The sequence below is a fragment of the Lepus europaeus genome, chromosome 5 (assembly GCF_033115175.1).
Source record: "Lepus europaeus isolate LE1 chromosome 5, mLepTim1.pri, whole genome shotgun sequence".
In the NCBI taxonomy this organism is placed as follows: Eukaryota; Metazoa; Chordata; class Mammalia; order Lagomorpha; family Leporidae; genus Lepus; species Lepus europaeus.
Genome location: NC_084831.1, coordinates 29,477,893 through 29,492,705, shown reverse-complemented (window position 1 = coordinate 29,492,705; position 14,813 = coordinate 29,477,893). Strand labels below are relative to the sequence as shown.

Genomic DNA, 14,813 nt, shown 5'->3' with positions numbered 1-14,813 from the left:
CCTTGTTTGCTGTCTGCGGGGAGTCCGGGCTGCTTTGCTTCCTGCTCGTTCAGAAGGCACGTTGGGGTCAGTTTGGTCAGCCTGTCCGACCAAACTTTGGGAGCGTGATGCTGAACAGGGCGGCCTCGCCTTCCCACTTCAGCCTGTTGGAGGAGTTAGTGGAACCACGGGTATATCTGGTCAGTATCATCCCACAAGAGGGTTTGTAGTTTACACACTGGGTCCAGAGGGAGGCAGGGCCTGTTTATGTTTAGTGATAATTCATCTTCGTGGGTTTATGGGTTGAGTCATCATGGAACCCAGTCATTTCCTCACTTGTTTCTAAATGCGACCGAAAACTTTGAATGGTTCCACTTAACCTTGACCATGCTTCTGGCTATACATCCTGTGCACATTCCTTCCCTCCTTTCTTAAACTAATCTGTTCTTTTTGTGTCCTGGGATTGGCAGGCTTTTAACCATTTCTGCAAGTAACATGAAGCATCCCAAGCTTAAACTGCTTGCAGAAGCCACATATGGGTAGTTTGTGGTGAGCAGGGTTTAACGGCTAAATTCTGAGCTTCCTGGCACGGCCAGGCTCCCCTTGCCACCTCCCGTAGAGATCTGTTTGCAAACAGTGCTACAGAGAACACTGGAGATCCCACAGCTTCCCCAAGAATGTCCTATTGACATCTAGGTTCAAGTCGAAAAAATTAAGACTCCTGAAGACCATGTTGGTGCCGTACTTGAACGAGCCAAGCCAGAGTATATCAGCAAGACATACAAGATCGACTCTTGGGAGAACGCTGAGGACTTCCTTGAGAAACTAGCTTTCCGGACTGGGAAGTTACTGAAGGTGAGCCGGGGCTGTGAGAATTGAGACTGGTGTGTACCATATGCCTGTGCGTGTGTATATGTGTGTGTGTGTGTGTGAGAGAGAGAGTGAGAGAGAGAGAATGGGCCTTTGGAGTGGGCCTTTCCCGAGCAGTGTGAAATTTGTCAGCTAGGGGTTGATGGACGGCTGAAATGCCCCAGAGTGGGAGGCAGTTTCGTTCGTGGGCTTTGACTGGGAGTCTCTCTGCCATTTCAGGGTGGGGAGCCCGACTTGCAGACTGTGGGTAAGATGGTCCTCAATGACTGGCAGAGGGGCCGGATTCCTTTCTTTGTCAAACCTCCCAACGCAGAGCCTCCTGCAGCCCCCCAGGTAAGACCCGGGTGGCGCCAGCTCTTGGGAAGCAGGGCCCTCACCCAGGTGGGGGGACTTTGCACGGCCTCCCTTTCTTCTCTGCTACATCTTTCAGCCACCATGTCTCACGGCCGAGTGCCCCAGCCGTGAGCTTCTTGGGGGAAGCACTTAGACACGAGTACATAGGAGGGGGGTGAAAGCCCAGTCTGCAGGGCCTGGGGAAGGAGGCCTCAGTGGATGACCTGCTGACCCCTTTAGCTTTTCTTACGCTGGAGGCACAGAGGCTTGCCAAGATTCCTTTGATGAAAACATTCCTCAAGCCAGCTGTGTGCCAGGCCCGGGGGATCCAGGCGTGAATCAGCCCTCGCCCTTGAGATGCCGTGGTCAGGTGGAGAGTGGTAGGGGTGATACTGAGGTTTGGGGCCCGGGGCTGAGTCCGGAAGGTTCCCTGCTGTCCCGCGCCCCAGGCTCAGACTCGGTGCTTTGCTTTGCTTTTGCCTATTTTGGATCTCAGCCAAGCCTCTGGAAGAGGTGGCTTCAGGCTTTGCTTCTGTACTACCACCACTTGGATCTGTCTGGCTCCAGTTTCCCTTTACCTGCACTCAGTCCCCAGGCTGTTCCCAGGGTATACCCGGGTGACAGCTGCAGCTTCGTATTTTCGGTTGAACACTCTCGACTGCATTTCAAAATCAGCGCCCCTGAGACAGATGTTAATGGGCCTTGTCCCCCTCCCCTAGCCAAACCCACCAGCTAACCACACAGCAGTCCCTGACCCTGTGCTTTGGGGGTTAGGTCACCGGTTCTGGACACATGCCTTCAGCAGTCCCCTGTCAGCCTCCCCGTGTACCAGGTACCCTTCTCGGTCCTGGGACTGCTGCAGTAGAAGCCAAGCAAGTCCCTGCCCCCTGCACTGGTGTTCCAGTGGGGAGTGTTGGCGTGGTTACATACGTGTTTTTCCACAACCATTTCTGCAGCTGAGTGCTGACGCTGACTCCCAGAGTTGTGCAGACCCCACAAGATGGCCCCACTTTGGGTGCCACCTGCAGATGGGGTTCCCAGGCGATCCCCATGTATGCCTAGCTGCTTATATATTTTGTGTATGGTTTCCTGAATTCCATGAGTTCCTAACTTACGTAACATTTTGCCCAGCCATTCTTTTTTTTTTTTTTTTTTTTTTTTTTTTTTAAGATTTATTTTATTTATTTGAAAGAGTTAGAGAGAGGTAGAGACAGAGAGAGAGGTCTTCCATCTGCTGGTTCACTCCCCAGATGGCTGCAATGGCTAGAGCTGTGCCAATCCAAAGCCAGGAGCTTCCTTTGGGTCTCCCACATGGGTGCAGGGGCCCAAGGACTTGGGCCATCCTCTACTGCTATCCCAGGCCATGGCAGCAGCTGCAGATGGATCGGAAGAGGAGCAGCGTGGACTAGAACCGGCGCCCAAATGGGATGCCGGCGCTTCAGGCCAGGGCTTTAACTTGCTGCCCCAACAGCCATTCTTGACTTTGGGAGATGACTGACATGTTGCGAGCCTCAGTAGCAGGAAGACAGGGATATGCAAGGGGCGCACCAGTGGAGAGCTCGGTGCACAGCTCTCTTGCAGCACCACTACTACAGCCCCGCCACTCAGTCCTTCCGCTGCCTCGTGTCACATCTGCCGTGTTACATCATGCGCCTTAGTTACATCACGCTGCTCTTAGTAATCAACGCCTGGATGAGTCCTCTAATCCTTCCCAGTCTGCCTGGCTTCATTTTTCTGTCACTGTGCTTGTCCCAGTGGCCCCTCTCCCTTCCAGTACTCCCGGAAAGTCTAGGGAATTTTACAAGTACACAGTGAACAGGGATTGATTTTAAGGGTTGAGTGCTCTCCGTTCCTCTGCTCCTTTAGCACTGGTTTCTGTGCTTAATATACATTGGCTTAGAGTGCAGTAATGGTGTGACTCAGAATTTGGGTGCTTTCTGTTCTTTTCCGTAGTCTTTTTTTTTTTAAATATTTTATTTATTTGATAGGCAGAGTTAGAAAGAGGTAGAGACACAGAGAGAGATCTTCCATCCATTGGTTCACTCCCCAAATGGCTGTGACAGCCAGAGTTGAGCTGATCCAGAGCCAGGAGCTTCCTCTAGGTCTCCCATGTGGGTTCAGGAGCCCAAGCTCTTAGGCCATCCTTCACTGCTTTCGCAGTCTATCACAGAGCTGGATCGAAGAGGAGCAGCCGGGACTCGAACTGGCGCCCATATGAGATGCTAGCGATACTGGCCAGAGCTTTAACCCACTGTGCCTCAGTGCCAGCCCCACTTCTCCTTAGCCTTGATGAGAGAATGCCCTCTTATGAGTTGAGAAATTCAGTTTTCTGGTAGGCATTTGGCCTAGTGGTTACATTATTGGTTATGATGCTCATGTACCACATCACACTGCTTGGGTTTGGTACCTGCCCCTGGCTTCCTGCTAATACAGATCCTGGGAGGCAGGAAATGATGACTCAAGGACTTGGGCCCCTGCCACCCCCTGGGGGACCTGAATTGTGTTCTTGCCAGCTCTTGTCTTTGGTCTAGCCCAGATGCAGCCGGTACAGGCGTTTGAGGGAGTGAAAAAAAAATCTACTTCCATCTTCTGTTTCTGTTCCCCACTGGCCCTTTCTTGTCCTCACTCAGCAGCATCGCCCCTCCTCACCCCTGGACACTGCCATGGAAACTCCCCAGAACAACCCAGAGGAGACAACTCCAGAAGCCAGCAGCAAAGGGTCGGAGCGAGTGACGGAGAATGAGAAGGAAGGGGACGGTCACTGCACTGTTAGCTCAGAGATGCAGGAGATCCTGGCGCGGGTTCGGCAGAACTTCGGCAAGATCAACGTGGTGCCCCAGTTCTCTGGGGACGACCTGGTGCCCGTGGAGATGTCAGACCTCGACGAAGAGCTTGAGAGCTTGTCTGCGGGGGAGGGGGAGGAGGAGGAGGAGGAGCTGGAGCAGCCAGGAGTCAACGAGGAAGAGTCTTGCCAGGAGCCCCAGGAAGAGCCTGTGGGAAGCAACACCAAAGCAGTTCTTAAAGCCCTGGATGAAAAGATCGCCAAGTATCAGAAGTTTTTAAACAAAGCCAAAGCCAAAAAGTTTTCAGCAGTCAGGTATTGATGTCCCTCTTGTCTCAAACCTCAGTGTGTTTGTCGCTTTCCCCCAGACCTACCATCACTATTAGAGCAGTGCTTTTGGAGGGAAGACGGTTGGCAATTTTGATCCTCGATGGATACATTTTGTAACATGTGTGCTAGTGGATGTATGAGATTGGTGTCTGGGCTTGTTAGAGACGCCCGCAGGGCTCCGGGGGCTGCTGGGCATCGACCCTTCCCTGTGGTGATTGTGGCCGTGGGGTGCCGCCTCTGTAGCCTGGAGCTTGTTCCCGGCCTGCAGGTCAGGGGTGAGCTGTGCCATTGAGAGGAGCGTTGGGTGGCTTCGTGACTTTGCTTTTCTGTTTCAGGATATCCAAGGGGCTAAGTGAAATGGTTTTTGCGAAGTCTGAAGAACAAAGAAAAACATCTGAAGAGGCAGACGATGCAGGTGAAGGTAAGTGTTTTAACGCTGTAGATGCGATCTGGATCTGCAGATTCTCTCTAGTGCTGTCCACCGCTCAGGTCCTCAGTGTATCTGCTGCACGTGCTGTGTATCGTATGAATTACACCACATCCACTTTCTTTTTTTTTTTTTTTTGCAGGTAGAGTGGATAGTGAGAGAGAGACAGAGAGAAAGGTCTTCCTTTTTGCCATTGGTTCACCCTCCAATGGCCGCTGCAGCCGGCGCATTTCGCTGATCCGAAGCCAGGAGCCAGGTGCTTCTCCTGGTCTCCCATGCGGGTGCAGGGCCCAAGGACTTGGGCCATCCTCCACTGCCTTCCCGGGCCATAGCAGAGTTCTGGCCTGGAAGAGGGGCAACCGGGATAGAATCCGGCGCCCCAAGCGGGACTAGAACCCAGTGTGCCGGTGCCGCAAGGCGGAGGAGGATTAGCCTGTTAAGCCACGGCGCCGGCCTCACATCCACTTTCATTCCGCGCGTTTCTTAGGATTCTTTTGGCAATTCAGGAAACTTTTTTTTTTAAGTTTTATTTATTTGAAAGTCAGAGTTACACAGAGAAGGAGAGGCAGAGAGAGGAGAGAGGTCTTCCATCCACTGGTTCACTCCTCAGTTGGCCTCAATGGCTGGAGCTGCACCGATCCAAAACCAGGAGCCGGGAGCTTCTTCTGGGTCTCCCACGTGGGTGCAGAGGCCCAAGGCCATCTTCTGCTGCTTTCCCAGGCCATAGCAGAGAGCTGAATTCGAAGTGGAGCAGCCAGGACTTGAACTGATGCCCATATGGAATGCTGGCACCGCAGGCAACAGCTTTAACAGCTACGCCACAGTGCCAGGCCCCCAGGAAACTTTTTTTTTTTTCTCCCAGAAAGCTTTTATTTATTTATTTATTTATTTTTATTTATTTATTTATTATTTTTATTTATTTATTTTTGACAGACAGAGTGGACAGTGAGAGAGAGAGAGAGAGAAAGGTCTTCCTTTGCCATTGGTTCACCCTCCAATGGCCGCCGCGGTCGGTGCACTGCGGCCGGCGCACCGCGCTGATCCAAAGGCAGGAGCCAGGTGCTTCTCCTGGTCTCCCATGGGGTGCAGGGCCCAAGCACTTGGGCCATCCTCCACTGCACTCCCTGGCCACAGCAGAGAGCTGGCCTGGAAGAGGGGCAACCAGGACAGAATCTGGCGCCCTGACTGGGACTAGAACCCGGTGTGCCGGCGCCGCAAAGCAGAGGATTAGCCTATTGAGCTGCGGTGCTGGCTTTATTTAATAAATTTCATAGGTACACCTTTTGGATTATAGCGGTTTTTCCCCCCATACCCTCCCCCCCACTCCCGTTTCACCTACTCCCTCTCCCATCCCATTCTTCATTGAGATTCATTTTTAACTACCTTTATATGCAGATCAACTCTATATTAAGTAAAGATTTCAACAGAGGAAACCTCTTAAGAAGGGTCTATTAACCTTAGAACCCAAGGGTGAGACCACAGACAAATTGGGGAACAGAGCGTGTTTCATTTATTCTTTACCCCATTTGACGACTGGCTTCACATCCAGCCTGTGTTTACCTGACGTAAATGCAGATCCGGCTGTGGCCTGTGACGTCCGTCCTGGCCTGGCGCCCTCCCAGCCTTACCCTGCTTTGCTCACCCTCTCTGTCCACACCTGCCTTCCTCCTCCTCCTTCCGACACAATCAACCTGTTCCACCCTAGGGTTTGCAAATTTTGAACAGAAAATTCTGGTTTGTTTACTGTGTGTCTGTGGATTGTTCTTATCCAGCACCTACCAACAAAGGCAAGAAGCGGAAGGCACAGAGGGACGAGGAGCGCTCAGATAAAACACACAGGACGCTCACGTGTAGAGAAGTAAGTACAGCCCGGGCAGGGCTAGTTGAGGGGAGCCCAGATCTCAAGACCCACTCTCGAAACTGATGTTCCGGGAACCCCAGCTCTCAGTGACCTGGGCACCCTTAAATAGGATCAGTAGGTGGCCCGCTGGGTGGAGGCTCTTGAGTCCCTGTCCTCCCACACATGGAAATCACGTGGAGGAGTTGGTTTGTTTTGTGGTCCCAGGGAGATGACGTGTGATAAGCAGAGTGTTTCAGGGTAGGGACACTTTTTTCTGCCCAGGGCCATGTGCATATTTATAACGTCATTCTCAGGCCATCCAAAATTATCAGCTTAAAAATTAGCCTGCTGTGGATTTATTGAATCTCGAATCCCCGACCCCTGGCTTAGGTGGACAGGTAGGCGACCTCTGTAAAGGACAGCTCTGTCCCAGAGCTGTCAGAGCTGGAGTGGACCCTCCGGGCAGGAGGGTGGTTTGTCCTCACAGGTGTCCAACCGTACTGACCACACCCGGCCTGAGTGAGAATGTGACTCGGGGATGGCTCTGGACGTCACCCGGGGAGAGCGCGCTGGGTCTGAGCGAGCCCTCCCTCCTCGGTGCCGCTGTGGGAGCCCGAGAGGAGGCAACTGAGGCTCTTGCTTTGTGACTTCCGGTGTTTGACTGCTTTCTCCTGTCTGCCACCTCTTACAGCGGAGGCGAGCGGCACGGCAGCAGCAGTCCAAAAAGGTTGGGGTCCGCTACTACGAGACACACAACGTGAAGAACAGGAACAGGAACAAAAAGAAGACCAGTGACTCAGAGGGACAGGGACAGCGACAGCGACAGCGACACAAAGCATTCAGACATAAGCAGTAATGCTTCCAAGGTTTATTAAATTATACAAAAATACGCAACTAGAACGTGTGTCCGTTTTCTTCCACCCAGTTGGCATTTCTAGGGCCACAGTGCTGCCGTCTGCTGACAATACTGACAGAGCCCCTCACGCTTCCGGGTTTCGTGGTCAAGTCCACTGGCACTGCATGCTCCAGTGAGCCCTCCCGGTCCCTCCGAGCGCAGCCTTGCTCTGGAAATGCCTGGCGGAGACGGGAGGTGAGGTCTACATGGTGGAAAGTGGCCTTTCTTGCAACAGAACTGTCAGACGCGCATGGCAAAGGTGCTGGTGGCCATGGGCCAGCCTTTCATACATGCGGGAAAAGCTCCAGCAGCTCCTGTCTCTCACTGAGTCTGTCACGTGGACCCATTTAGGATCTCAAGGAACAACAGTAGCCTCCTGTGGAAATGCCCGTGGGTGGGTCACCTTACAGCACTGGACAAGGGGAAGAGCTGGGACAGCAAGTTACAGCGAAGAGTGAGTCAGGTGTCTGGACTCCCCGAGCAGGAGGGATGTCAGCTTGAGGCTGTGCCAGGGAGGGCGCCTCTTCTCACGGCTGCACGGGACACTGAGCGCTTCAGGCCCCCAGCAGGCTTGTGAGCGCTGCCTTAGCTCATGGCACTTGTCAGCCTCTACTCCATCATGGGGTCGCCCAGCTTGCTGCCCTGAATTACAGATTTATGTCACTAATTCAGTCTTCTGAGTCTGCCAAACGCTTAGAGACCTAAGCCTCCTGACATTTAACTTAGAGGAATAGAAAAGTGCGGCTGTGTAGAGGCCACGGCCTGGTCATTGTAATGAGAACTGTGCGTGAGATTTGGCTGCCTCTGTGTAAATCAAACACAGCTAGTTTGGGAGGTGTTTGGGGTCGGATCTCTGCAGAAGGTGACCAGATCTCATCCAGTATGGAGGAGCTCAGGTGCACACAGTTGCCAAGCTAGGGCTTGGCCTCCCCTCCAGCAAACATTTCCTCCCTCCAAAGCTGCAGGTTGCCTGTCACTGCTCCCTCACCTGGGCTGTCTGAAACTAAGGAGGGAGGGGAGCTGACTTGGTAGGTGGGGATGAGATGCTGCAGTAGAAAACCAAAGTTCCACAATGAGTTAGTGGAAATGTTTTGGAGGAGGAAAAAAGACACACAATAAGGGAAGAGAGACCAGAGAAGCCCATGGTAGGGTTTGCGGTGCGTCGTGAACCCAGCCTTGGAGGGGCAGACAGCTTCATTTGACCAGGAGTTAGTGATGGTGTGCGGAGATGGCAGGGGAGCAGTACTTTGAGAGTCAGAGTTGGCAGAGCCCCGGTCAGTCAGCCACCTACGGAGACTCGGCTACGCCACCTTCCATTGCCCAGCCAGGGGCCTGGCTGCCAGAGCTCAGGTGGCTTCTGGCACATGCAGGTGGTGATCAGGGGAGGGATGGCTTGTTCACTCAGGAAACTAGCTTTTTATTACCAAGGGCTTTTGATGGGGTGGTCACGCTTGCTAAGGCCCATATGGAAATTATCACTTCTTCGGTGCAATAATGCCTTCCAGTTGGGCCTGAAAAACAAAAACAAACTCCGTTAATATTTGAAGCTTGCAGCCTGACACACATAGCTGAGAGGTGATAAAAGCCTGTGGGGAAGAGCCGTCCAGACACTGCCGCTCCACGTGTTCTCTTTCCCTTCATTCCCAGCTCCATGTTTTCTGGATTAGCTAGTTTTCTGGCTTGGCAAACGGTCTTGCTGCATTAGGAGAAACCAGAGCTGCCCTGGTTTCCATACAATAACGGCTCATTGTATCATAGAAAGCATTGAAAAGGAAATTGAATAAAAGTTGTTGAAATAGCGGTTTCTCATGGCTCAGGTTTCAGTCCTGAATATGTGTGCTAAGTTAAACATTTGGCGTTCTGGTTTAAGATCCTAGGAACTCTGCCGGGACCAGAGGTTTGGGAAACAGCAGATTTTCAGCCACCGAGACAACTTGACACCCAAGTACAGGAAGTTGCTACCAGTGAACGGGGAGCTGTCTGTCTTGTACATAAAGCTGAGGACACCCGGGGGAGACTTCCCCTGCGCCTCTCCCAGCCAGTCCAGTAATTTCCTGGGATGGGATGCGGAGAGATCTTTAAGTAGGCCTGTCCTGGGGACTGCAAACACTGCTTTATGTACAGTGCAGCCTTGAGCCAATAAAAACAACTCATCTAAAGAATCCTTCACCCCAGGGAGGACACGGCTGCTTTGAAATGTTAGCAAGATGCTAAGGTACTCTGCTCTTGCTGCTACTACTGCAGGGGGTGCCAAGGGACTGGGGACTGGGGTAAAGGGATGTGGCAGGAAAGGAGAGCCCCTTCAGAGGCTTTACGTCAACAGATTCACGTCTGGTTGGGGGATTTTCAAGAAAATCTGTGGTCCTGCGTGGCGGTTCGTATGAAGCCGTCCCTCTTGGGCATGGCAGGCCATTATGGTTCGTGGAGTCACCAGGTCCACTGATCTCAGAATGTGAGCTTCCCGTGAGCCTGGGGAGCAGAGGACTACTTCCAGAGGCACGGGAGCAAGCCACTAGACATCAGTAGGCCTTATGTGAGGGTCCTCAGGATGGAGAAAACTATGGGTGCATTTCCATTTTGTTTGCATCAAGATAAGCCCGACCCTTCATTCCATGTTGCACATACTTTTTGAAGTACTCTCATCGTCTGTCTAGACAGTGATTCTGACTTCAGCAAGTGTCAGAGTCACCGAGACCTTGGTAAACCGGATGCTGTGCTGAGTCCCAGCTGTGACCCAGCAGGGCAGAGACAAGTGAGCAATTTGCATTTCTGAGAATTCCCAGGTGCTAAGGAGAGTGCCTGTCAGGGGCCCAACCTTTGAGAGCCACTGCACCATGCAGCATGGAGGTGCAGGGGCCAGTGCCATGGCCTCTTCATGGGTCTTCCTCCCTCCTGTCTTCAAAAAACACCTGCCCCACACCCACTGGGAAAGGTTTCCAGTGTGCCTGCCCACCAGTTCTGCCTTCCTCCTGCCGCTGTCCCCACACATGTCGACACTCCCAGGGACTGTCAGCAACAGAGCCTGCTGGTGGGGCCCAAGCCACTGGAGAAAGCCTCTGGGGTAGCAGCTTCGAGGAGACAAAGCCCCATCCTGTGCTGTATCGAGGTGTCTCCTCTCGCTCCGTGGCAGTGCAGGGCACACATTGGCAGGCGTGGGTGGGGAAGGGATGAGTGCAGGCCGGGCCGGCAGGCTTGCAGGCCCTGGGGTGCGCCTCTACCTTCAGCTGCTGGTTGGTCCGCTTCAGGAACTGAATCTCCTCATTGTGCCGCTTCTCCTCCACCTGGCGCTTCTCGCTCTCCCGCTTCTCCGTGGCCTCACATTTTGCCTTCTGCTCGTTTACTTGCCTCTCCAGGTCTCTCTTTTCCGTCTCCAGTTCTGCAATCTGAAGACAGAATGTCCCGTCATCCTGGGTGGGTGGGGGAGGGGAGCCGCGGGGGCACAGCTGTCCAACCCCAGCCATGTACTGCCACCCAGTGGGAAGCCGGCGACTGGCACGCAGCAGTGTCCACCGGGAGGCCAGGCAGGCGTCATACCCCACTGAGGGTCCAGGCTGAGGCGAAGACGCGGGGCCCCCCAGGGCTGCCGGAAGAGTCGCAGAGGGCCAGAGGTCCCCTGCACCCTACTCACTTTCCTCTCCATGTCCGACTTCCCCTGCTCGGCCTGCAGCGCCTTCCGCATGCCGAAGGCCACGCTGCTCTCGTACAGGGTCTGGTAGGCGGCGATGGTCATGCGGATCTCGTCCCGGACGCGCAGCAGCAGCAGCCCCCGCTCGGCGCAGTTGATCGTGACCTCCCGGATCAGCTCGTCTTCCGGGGTGGGGGGAGAAGGCAGCTGAGAGGGGGACTGCGAGGCACCTGCTGCAGACCCCCTGCCCCTTGAGAAGGTGCCTTCAGAGGCCCAGGGGGGACCTGCCACGCAGCTGTCCTGAACTTGGCACTTGGGCGCAGTAAGCGCTCACGAGCCTGACCTGGCCAAGGCCGAGGGAGCCCAGGGTTCAGGGCTGTGTGCAGCACAAACTGGGCAAATCTGAAGATGGTGGTCAGTGGGAAGCACCAGGAACCCTTGGCTGGACCAGTCGGCTGGGGTCTGGAGCTCGCCTACCTCTTTCCTCCCTCCAGGCTGACCTGCAGGACACACCACAGCCCTATCCAGACTTGGGGGAACCCCGATAGCCCCTGTAGCTGCTTGAGGGTTTGGGGGCCATTTGTAAATCCTAGGCCACAGGGCCAGCGGGACTGGGCCAGGGCACAGCAGGGGACACCAGCACTCAAGGGCGTAGAGCTTAAATCCTTCGTGTCTGTCAGTCAACAAGCTACGCCATGTTTTTTCTGGACTAAAGGCCAAATGTTGATGAATGGATGGAAATACAGAACCAGTTTTTCTGATTAAAAAAATTAGCACATACATACGTACTACAGAAATCTTTGAAAAAAAAATGCAAGATTTAAAATGAAAATTTTTGTTTTGCCCCAAGTATCTGCTAAGGGGTGAGGATCCCAGGTTGTCAAGGCAGAGCTAGGTGGGGAGTAGACCATGCACTTGGCAGTTTCTGGGTGGGCCGGGCTGGGGGAGAAGAGATGATTCTGTTGGGGTGGGCTTCTGTTTGGGGGTGCAGTGCCCACCTCCCCCAAGCCCACTCACCAAAACACTGCGAGTAGAGCTCCCTGCGGACCGGGCAGATGCCAGTCTCCCTGGCCTGCCGCTGCTGCAGCTTCAGGTCTAGCTGCTCCTGCAGGTGTACCACGTCCATCCTGGTGCTGGGGGTGCTGGACACCTGCTGGATCCATAGCTGCGTGTCTTCTACCCACTCCCTGTGGCACAGAAACAGCCAGGCTGAGCCAGACACACCGACCTGAGCAGGGCCTCCGGGCCCTTGGAGTTCTCTGCCTAAGCAGGAGTGAGGGGCAGCTCTGTCAGCTACCCAGCAGGGGCCTCCAGGCCTCTCTCGCCACCCCCACCATGCTGCCTCCACAGGCACTCTACTCTGGGTCTAGAGTAAGTGGGTGATCTCTGTGAAATCACCCATGCTCCAGCTCTTCCCCCTTCTAACACGCTGCAGACAGATTCAGGGTCACTGGGGCTTGATCTGCACCGAAGGCCCGGTGGGGACTCTCCACTAACTTAGGGAATGGGAGACGCAGGGCCTATAAGCCACAAAGAGGCAAATGTGTGGAGTAGAGTGTGCAGAGTTGTGTGTTTTTTGTTTTTTTTTTACAGATAGAGTTAGACAGTGAGAGAGACAGAAAGGTCTTCCTTCCGTTGGTTCACCCCCCAAATGGCCGCTATGTCCAGAGCTACACCGATCCGAAGCCAGGAGCCAGGTGCTTCCTCCTGGTCTCCCATGTGGGTGCAGGGCCCATAGGGCTTGGGCCATCCTCCACTGCCTTCCCGGGCCACAGAAGAGAGCTGGGCTGGAAGAGGAGCAACCGGGACTAGAACCCGGCGCCCATATGGGATGCCAGCGCTGCAAGCAGAGGATTAACCAAGTGAGCCACGGCCCCGTGCAGAGGTTCTTTAAGGTATGTGCACAGGCTTCCCGCAGTGAACTCTGCGATCCAGGCTCAGCCCGATTCAGGAATCACAGTGAGGGGGCTTGGGGACAGAACCACCGCAGGGGAGGGGGTTTCTATGCCATGGGGGAGGGAGAGAAGCAACCGAAGAGCCACCCCGCTCCCTTGACCTCCAACTTGGAGCTCAGAGTTTCCCCTTTCATCATCGCCTTGCAAACTGTTCTGTGTTACTGCATAAGGCATTAAAAGGGTGTATCTGTGATCAGTGTGGCTGTGGGAGAAAAAGGCCAGGGAAAGGGGTCGAGCTGGGCTGGGGTCTCAAGGAAGGCCTCCTGGGGGGAAACGACATTGAGCAAGGACCAAGCAGAGACACGCAGGGAACCATCAGGGCTGGATCTCAAGGGATCTGCGTGGCCGGCAGTGAGGACAGCAACTGTCCGGGCCCTGAGTGAGGGGGGAAGGACCAAGGTGTTTCAGAAACCCTTTGCCTTCACGAGAAGGAGGATTACAGGTGATAGGATTAGGGACTGCAGCCCGGGCCAGATCGTGCCGCTGCTCTGGGCCATTCGTAGGCTTCAGGCTTCCGTGTGAGTGGCATGGGACGCCAGTTTCTGGCAGAGGACTGGCACAGTCTGACTCGTGACTTGGGGGCTGTGTGGGGAACAGGCTGTTGGGGCAGGAGTAAGTGGGGTTTCCAGACAAGAGGCTGAAGCGCAGGGGACAAACAGCACCTGGGAAAGAGGTGGTGCAGGCAGACGCGGAGAAAGTGGTTGGACTGGGGTTTGAAGGTGGGGCCAGAATCGTTTGCTGAAGGATACAGGACACAAAGACCAAAAGGAACAAAAAGTGGCCTGAGTTCCCCCAGCAGAAAGGAGAAGATCAGGGATGAGTGGTCGGGTGAGTGCGAAGCTGTGAGTGAGTGTGGACACACTGAGTGGGAGATGTCCATTGGGCACCTTCACAGAGCTACTGAGGAAGTCCTGGAGTTTAGGAGAGAGGACAGGGCGGGAAATACACCTTCCAAGATGGCATTCCCAGCCCTGAGGTCGGGTGGGAGCACTCAGGAAATGAGATGCGGTCTCCCGCCACCCTCCGGGGACTCGACTCCAGGCCAGCAAGGGAGGAAACCCTGGCCAGGCACGGGGGCCGAACGCCTCTCCCCACACTGCCAAAGTCTGGTCTTCTCCCAGCCTCTGCGCCCACGCTTTACCTTGGGGGCAGAATGGCATTCAAAATTTCTTCTGCCTGCTTTGTAGGATCTGGGACACAGGAAGTTGAGGGGAGCTTGGTCTTGGTTATCTGTGGGATTGGACTGGAGGGTCCCGGCTGCTGGGGGCTGGCTTTCAGCGGCCGAGCCTGGGAAGAGATGATTCAGGCCTTCAGCCCCCTGGACGCCTCCGGGTCTTGCGCACCCCCTCCCCTACTCCCAGCCCGTGAAGAGTCCCTGGTCCCAACGCAATGCGCGGACCAGTGTCTCTGGAGGAAGCGGCCAGGCGTCTGCGCTCCCACCTGTAGCGGTGGGGACATCGACACCTGACCTGTCCTTGAACCCGGCTACCGGGAGAGGAGTCCCGACAGTCTCCCCACGACCAGGTCTAACCTGCGCTCTGCGGCGCTCACACCCAGCGACATCTGGACCACCCGCACCACTCGCTCCCTCTCCGCCCGTCCCCGGGCCCGTCCCCGGATTCCCGACGCTGGCCGCGGGGATCTGCCTGGCCCGGCCCCCCGAGGCCCGTCCTCACTTTGGGGCTCCGTTTCTCCGTGTTCCGGCTCACCAACACCGGGGTGTCGTACTTGAGCAGAGAGTCGGCCGGGGGGATCATGGCGGCGGCGGGAGCCTGGC

At 54.8% G+C, this 14,813-nt stretch overlaps 2 protein-coding genes across 4 annotated transcripts in view; one reads left to right on the top strand and one right to left on the bottom strand.

Annotated features, from left to right (window-relative positions):
- Positions 1 to 7,481, top strand: part of GNL2 (G protein nucleolar 2) — a 24,021-nt gene extending 16,540 nt beyond the window's left edge. The window contains exons 11-16 of one of the 2 annotated variants that reach the window (XM_062190992.1): positions 676 to 834; positions 1,069 to 1,182; positions 3,816 to 4,279; positions 4,630 to 4,715; positions 6,494 to 6,579; positions 7,253 to 7,481. In XM_062190992.1, coding sequence (XP_062046976.1) covers positions 676 to 834; positions 1,069 to 1,182; positions 3,816 to 4,279; positions 4,630 to 4,715; positions 6,494 to 6,579; positions 7,253 to 7,417 — 1,074 coding nt within the window. In that variant the 3' untranslated portion in view covers positions 7,418 to 7,481. Of the gene's footprint in view, positions 1 to 675; positions 835 to 1,068; positions 1,183 to 3,812; positions 4,280 to 4,629; positions 4,716 to 6,493; positions 6,580 to 7,252 lie in introns of both variants that reach the window. The other variant, XM_062190991.1, reaches the window with a different exon arrangement.
- On the bottom strand, positions 7,425 to 14,813 carry DNALI1 (dynein axonemal light intermediate chain 1). 2 transcript variants are annotated; one of them, XM_062190993.1, is made up of 6 exons: positions 14,713 to 14,813; positions 14,178 to 14,323; positions 12,099 to 12,268; positions 11,085 to 11,263; positions 10,675 to 10,839; positions 7,425 to 8,967 (listed from the first exon to the last, which is right to left on the bottom strand). In XM_062190993.1, the coding sequence occupies exons 1-6, from the start codon at positions 14,791 to 14,793 to the stop codon at positions 8,932 to 8,934; spliced, it is 777 nt and encodes a 258-aa protein (XP_062046977.1). In that variant the 5' UTR covers positions 14,794 to 14,813; the 3' UTR covers positions 7,425 to 8,931. The 2 variants fall into 2 exon arrangements, with proteins under 2 accessions (XP_062046977.1, XP_062046978.1); XM_062190994.1 differs by having other exon boundaries at positions 14,746 to 14,799.

Excerpts from the sequence above, each read along its gene's own strand:
- DNALI1 (XM_062190993.1), bottom strand. The coding sequence starts at position 14,793 with ATGATCCCCCCGGCCGACTCTCTGCTCAAGTACGACACCCCGGTGTTG. Across the intron at positions 12,269-14,177 it reads AATGCCATTCTGCCCCCAAG|GGAGTGGGTAGAAGACACGC; the intron begins GTAAAGCGTGGG and ends TCTGTGCCACAG. Across the intron at positions 8,968-10,674 it reads GGACCAACCAGCAGCTGAAG|GCCCAACTGGAAGGCATTAT; the intron begins GTAGAGGCGCAC and ends TTTGTTTTTCAG.